Source organism: Penicillium hispanicum, assembly GCF_028827665.1.
Source record: "Penicillium hispanicum strain IBT 35686 chromosome Unknown utg000003l_segment0_segment0, whole genome shotgun sequence".
Taxonomy (NCBI): domain Eukaryota; kingdom Fungi; phylum Ascomycota; class Eurotiomycetes; order Eurotiales; family Aspergillaceae; genus Penicillium; species Penicillium hispanicum.
The window spans coordinates 2748611-2755187 of NW_026623195.1; the positions used below are offsets into that span (position 1 = coordinate 2748611).

Below are 6577 nucleotides of genomic sequence, written 5' to 3' on the forward strand. Positions count from 1 at the left end.
GGACAAGCTTATCTTGGGTGGGTCCTCGCCACAATTGAGTTTGGCTCCACAACGGACGCTTACCAATATTGGGAACTACGATTAATTTTTTTTCCTTTTTCTTATTTTGAAATGAAAACACATGCAGTCAATTCATCGCCACTCAGAGCATGGTCTATTGGTCATCAATCATCGCACCCTCATTAATCCATGCCAAAAACAAAACAGGTGCAAGCAAGAACGCTGGCAAAATCTATGTCTAATCCGAAGCCAAACCCATCTATATATACCAAGATATGCAATATGATCACAGAGCCACGGGACCGCCGGTTCTGTCACTGGGGCCAATTCCCTTTCGGCGAACTGCAATCAGTCCAATCACCAGTCCGAGGCCAGCCATTCCGGTAGAGCACCAGAGACCAGTTGAGTACTGCTCGGCAAGGCCATGACCTTTCTTGATATCAACGGCCTCAGTGGTTGCCGCTGAAATGGCCAGGGCGACGCCAGAGCCGATTTGGAAAGCAGTGTTGAGCTAGATTAAATGTTAGCAAGATATGGGCACATTTTGGATGATAGAGGCAAACTCACCATGCCACCGCACAAGCTCTTGACTTCGACCGGCACGCTAGTCAAGATAGACGTGGTAGTCGTGACAAAGATCAAGGATACAGCAGAGATACTGATCAAAGATGTACCGAGAGTGTTGATCCAACTAAAGAGAGGCCAGTCAGTGGGAATTTCAAACTGAATGGAGGTAAGGATAGAACATACAAGTCTTTAGTAGAGGTCACAGTCAACGAGCTCGGCACTGGTGCCAACACAGACAGCACCAGTCCGGCAATAAGCAGGTACTTTCCATTCATGTACTCCAGGGCCTTTCCAGTACCCATGGAAAAGATAAAGCCGATCACGCCCATCGGCAAAAAGCGAAGTGCTGTATCACCAGCAGACAGGTGGTCCACTTGCTGCGCTATAAGAACGATATAGTAGATGACGTTCTGGTAGCTACCGTAGCATGCTGATATACTGTTAGCAATGCGCACAGCACCAGGTACGAATCACAGGCAACTTACTGAAGCCTGCAATCCAAAGGCCGGCAAAGTTACGGATCTTCCACAGGGAGAGTGGCATGAGCGGGTTGCTGATGTACTTCTCCAAAATGGTGAATGCGACCAGGAGCACAACTGCCAGGATGAGGAGGGCAATGACGAACGGGGTACCCCATCCATAAACACCACCGCTGGAGAGTACAAATTGAAGGAGGATAAGGCCGGCAGTGGACAGCATGGCACCAAAGTAGTCCATACGTTGTCTGGACTTGTAGTCCACCCTGTCTCGGGGTAGAACGATCGCACCCAGAATGCACAGCGAGCCGGTGATGATGACAATCAGGTAGAACACGTATCTCCAGCCCAGCGACGAGGTCAGGAAGCCGCCGAAGATCAATCCAGCACAGAAGCCAAGTGTTCCAGAAGCGGCGTAGATTGACAAGCCTCGAGTGCGATCAACGCCAGTGAAATACGAGCTGATAATGCCGATGGCGGAAGGGACTGTCATCGCTGCTCCGATACCCTGGACGCCACGGAAGACGGTGAGCTGGATGAAGGACTGGCCGAACCCAATAGCCAGCGTCCACACAGACAGCCAGAAAAGGCCGAGGCAAAGGATCAATTTCCTTCCATAGCTGCGATCGTTAGGATATACTCGGTGAAGATCACACATGAGATGGGCTCTTACCGATCGGACAAAGCACCAGCCAAGAGTAGGAATCCTCCAAAAGTCAAGGTGTATGCGGAGATCATCCACTGCAAGTTGGTGCTCGATACACCGAACTCTTCTTGAATCGAGGCCAGTGCCATGTTTGAGCTGGTCATGAAGACATTGTCGAGGAACTGGGAGCCAGACGTCACCAGCAAAATCAAGGCACCTCTCCACGAACCGAGACGGCCGAATTCTTCGGGAAGCTTCTCCAAAGCAATAGCTTGCTTGCTGTCGGAGGGAGACGCCATTTCTGTAGAGGGCGAATCCAGGTACGGAGTTCCTGGGGTTCCGGGGACAGAAATAACCGTAGGCTCAAGGGCTTTGGGAGTGGTCGTTCCAGTGTTCATTCCACTGTCACCCCACGCAGCCTGCTGGCCGCGAGGGCGGCTGAAATAGTCGACAATAGCCATTGGGATTCTTGACAAACACAGCAATCGATAGACAACCACATGGTCCTTTATAGGATTCCATGGCAAAAAAAAGTCTTACAAAAAAATCTGAACTATGGAGCAGCTCCAGTTTTAAAAAAGTGGGTAATGCTCCATCGGGAAGCATCCGCAGGGTGGACCGCCCGCGCACGCAACGGAATCGAGACCTTTTCCACCGATTCCCAGCGAATAATGATGGCGGCCGGGGTCAGGTGGATGTGCGTTGCAGGAGGTGCCGATAGTGACTCAAGTTGATCAACCCAATGATCTACCGTGACGCGCACGCTAAGCTATCACGCATGTTCAGGTGAACATCCCGACGGTCCCTAAAAATTCGATAGTAGAGATAGCTGGAATTGACCGCTCTTTTGGAGCAATCGCTGGTGAATATGACATTATCTCATACACGGTGTACGTGTACAGTGTCCATTGCAACTGTGGTCGGTCGTTGTCTTCCCCTTTGATTCCGGGGCAAAAGGGGGCACTAGTCATTGACCCATGATGGAGGGTATCCGCACGGGAGAATGGGTCTCTTACCCCTCCATAAGCTTTTATCCGGCTAGAAACTAGCGTTCTACGAGGTCTAGTTCTTCGAAAGCCCGCCATGCCCGCACTTGGGTCGCCTAAGCCCCGCCACCCCAGGACCCCTATTCCGGGTATACTAGTCCAACGGTGGAATATTCACATCACGAGAATGTCATTTCTCAATCAAATATGCAGCTGTCTTTCTGGGCAGGTCATTTTCATGCTTAGCTGGGATAGTAGATGCGATCGCCATTTCCAAGGGGGGCGTACTGATGCGTCCCATGCTTCAGCGCCTATCATCGTGGATCCTTTCCAGTCTCGGCAGCACAGAGAGCCTCATCATCTCCCTATTAATATTTCGTTCCGACCAAACTGGTGGTTTTCTTCCCTCATGAAACATCCAATGTAATCAATTTCTCGATCTTCCCAGCACCGGTCGGCGATTGGGCCTGTGTGCCTCATAAGATGACCGCATCAGAGACATTACGACCTCGGGCGCCGAGCACATATTCGGATTACGCAACCCAAAAAGATAGATCTACCGCAGTGGAATGAGGCGCAATCAGCGGGCAACAGGGGAGACCAGCCGATGACGCCTAACATATCGACGGGTGACGAAGGAGAGAAAGGGATCTTGTGGGGTGGAATGACCCTGCGAATTTGACACGATCAAAGACAGGCTGGGGGGGGGACGCGGGGCACATACACAGGCGGGTTACGCAAGAGAGAGAACGATCATTATAACACTCTGCAAGGGCAGTGTGGGGCGCAATGCCAGTCTGGGTTATACCAAATCATATCGTGCTTCAAGGGTGGTCCGGGTAACCTTCCCATCCATCCCATCCTACCAGGCTGCCGGCATTCTCTTCTTCTGACATCATACTTCCACTCTAGAATGGAGGCCCGTCCCGCGATCGCTAGAACTGTTGATCAGTCGGTGTTTCAAGTTGCAATACTGCTGCTTGGCAAATCACAATTTCGACGTCACAGGATGCACGCAACGGCTTGCAGATGAAATTCACATTGGCACCTGCTTCATGCTTACCATTCTGGCTGTTCGCGACAAGAATATGGGTGTGCGTCCGTCATGTCAGACCACAATCAAGGGCTACTCAATTCCTTATTCAGGTCCATCACCTCCTTCTCTGGGACTCTGATCTACCCCCCTTCTCGATATGTGTGATCTTCAATGTGAGGGTCCTCTTCTGTTGATGGCGATATAACCTAGGAAGATCATGGACCTGTCCTCCAACTCGCTAGGGTTATCACGCCATCCCCCTGTCTTGGCTATAATGATCTTCCACACGATAGTCAATCTTCCGCAGAAACTCTAAAGTTTGTCTCAGGCAAGCTTTTAGGGAAATGAACAAGTACTATATGTGGAAACTTTAAAGTAGTCTAACTGGATACAGTATTGCCGCCAATGTCAAGGCATCCGAAACGCGGTATGTGAGGTTTTGTTTCCAATACTCGTGCCACGTTTCCCAGCAGGGCAAGGGAGTACCCCAAGTCAGCTGTGGAGCACGTAGCCTTTATCCCCGCAGTCATTCAGGCCCTTCATCTATATCTTGAAATTTAGTTCGCCACCAATCTACAATTCGGAAGTTGAGAGCCCCAGCTGAGCCACCCATTGAACGATGGCTTGACCTCCAGCCGTTCCCCTTGCACCGGCGATGGAGATAGTCATCGGGATATAGATATGTAACAGAATATTGTCGTGTATCTGAGAAAAGAAGACATACAGTTGGAAAAACTTCATTGTGCATATCCCGAATTATGCTTCGCATGCCGCGGGTGATAGTCCTCATGGAGGTTGAGGCGCGTCACCACCACTGAAGTTGACTGAAGAAAGTGAGATCATCGCTTCCAATCTTGGAGGACCGTCAGAACTCACTCAGATACAAAAATAAAAAAGCATATCTGCAATTTAGACTCTGTCTCCTCGTGGCATGTCTCCTTGTCTCCGGGAATTGCTGTTCCCTGTTCCGTCGAAGACACTGGGATTTCAGCCATGATGTAACTGGTTCGCGTCGCATGTCTGGGGAATTGCCCCTGGACCTGGGGGGGGAATGGATTACGCGTGATTCTCTCGGGATACTTCCTTCGACTCAGCTCTGATTCAAAAGTACGGCCACGATTCGTGGCCGTGGAATGTACGCCGATCTCCTCCTCCCGCGGGGTATGATCTTGCGCGGATGATTAGACGCCTATGTTGGCCATGATGAGTTATTGGTATGCATTCCCTGCTGACCAGAGTCTATGACGAAATATGCGTCTTGCCGATTTGCTTCAAGCTAGCAATAACTACCTGGGTGGGTAGCAAAGGATTGGAACGGCTATGACAGGGCAGGGTCCTCGGGCCAGAGTTCCATCGAGAAATGAGGTAATGTGTAGGCTGAAGATTAGCTTCAACACTTACCAACACACCTTTTGAGTATCCGATTGTTCGTTTCCTAAATAGTGCCAGGTTGGAAGACACCCAGGAACCTCAGGATGGAGGGCTCTCAGGCCACTTCGTATGCATCTTTTGGTTAGTTTCAACGCATCTAGATGCCCATTTTGACTTCAAATATATATAATAACGAGCTTTAGAGTAATTTAGAGACAAATAAATACAGCTCATACACCATGTTCTATTCCAGGTATTCTACTTTGTTGGAAGGTCATGTCCTAGACTGGATCATCGTGGGCATTGTTCCAGGGTTATTTTCGTCCATGACTTGTAGAAATTGCTGCAGTGAGATACTTGTGATTGGATATTCTGCGCGGGCATTTGTTTGCTGCACAACCTTGGAAGTATACATATACAGTGTTCATGGAGTGCTACAGTGGGGGCTTTCTGTTGTCCGGAATATATATATAGAAATGCGATAGGTTGGAGCACCAAAAACGCCCCGAGCTTGTTGTCAGGAACATCATATTAAGGACCTGAGGCACTGAAAACGACGATATATCCACAGGTACGTTTCGCAACCAGAGGTTAGTCGAACTCAGGGTCGACTCTAGGGCTAGGGAGTTGGAAAGTAATTCGTGTGGAACTTAACAATGAAATATCCAAAAGAGAGCATTTCTACCACAACCACCCAAGTGGTCGAGCGGTAACTCGGCTAAATTCACGTCTTCCTTGGTCTAGTGGTGATGATTTCCGCTTGTCATTAATCTGATAAGCGCGGGAGACCGGGGTTCGATTCCCCGAGGGAGAGATTTTTTGTCTTTTTAAATGTCCAAATCTGTCTTCGACAGACCTTGGGCCATCTCTCTCCATTTGCCAGATCCAGTGCAAATCATTTTACCGCTGTACCAGAATGATCGGGGAATATAAATGTCCAGTTGCACAGCTACAAGATCTCAGTGCCAAACTAACAGATGTTGACTTCCACCTTTAATACTAGAGAAAATATATTGTTCAGTTGAAAGGCTCTTGTCTCAATTTCCTGTCCTAAGCAATATTACTAGGAGCTAATCAGCTACTCTGGCAAATCGCTATGTACTTACACTGAGCCAGAGGAAATCCAGCCCTGGCGTGGATAGGAAAACCAGTTAGGCAGATGGGAAGCACAATAGCGAGACGAATGAAACGTGTGCCTTTCAATTGGGATACACCCAACCTGTGGCATACCTTCCCTTGATTTCATTTCCTGTTCAACTTTCAGCCGCCCTTCTTGTTCACGAATCGCGCCACGAGCGGATGCCTTCCTGAACAGGCAGGAACCTCTTGCCTAGCTCCTTCGGATGATGCAATCGTTCTCTTGATCGCACGCATTACCTGGTCCGCCCTGCATCGTCTTGTCATCGACCATTCTGCTTTGCACCAAGCACGATTCCCCGGACAAGCTTCATAAACAGACAACTGGGCGCAAGCCCAGGGCAGCCCGGGCGGTATC

The 6577-nt window shown here is 49.5% G+C and overlaps 1 protein-coding gene across 1 annotated transcript; it reads right to left on the bottom strand.

The window, feature by feature from the left end:
- Positions 1 to 286: 286 nt before the first annotated feature.
- On the bottom strand, positions 287 to 2150 carry N7459_003470 (permease of the major facilitator superfamily; the record flags this gene model as incomplete). Its single annotated transcript, XM_056942654.1, has 5 exons — positions 287 to 511; positions 568 to 691; positions 751 to 997; positions 1053 to 1663; positions 1717 to 2150. 5 exons carry the CDS (start codon positions 2148 to 2150, stop codon positions 287 to 289), a joined length of 1641 nt encoding a protein of 546 aa, XP_056802537.1.
- Between the last annotated feature and the right edge of the window lie 4427 nt (positions 2151 to 6577).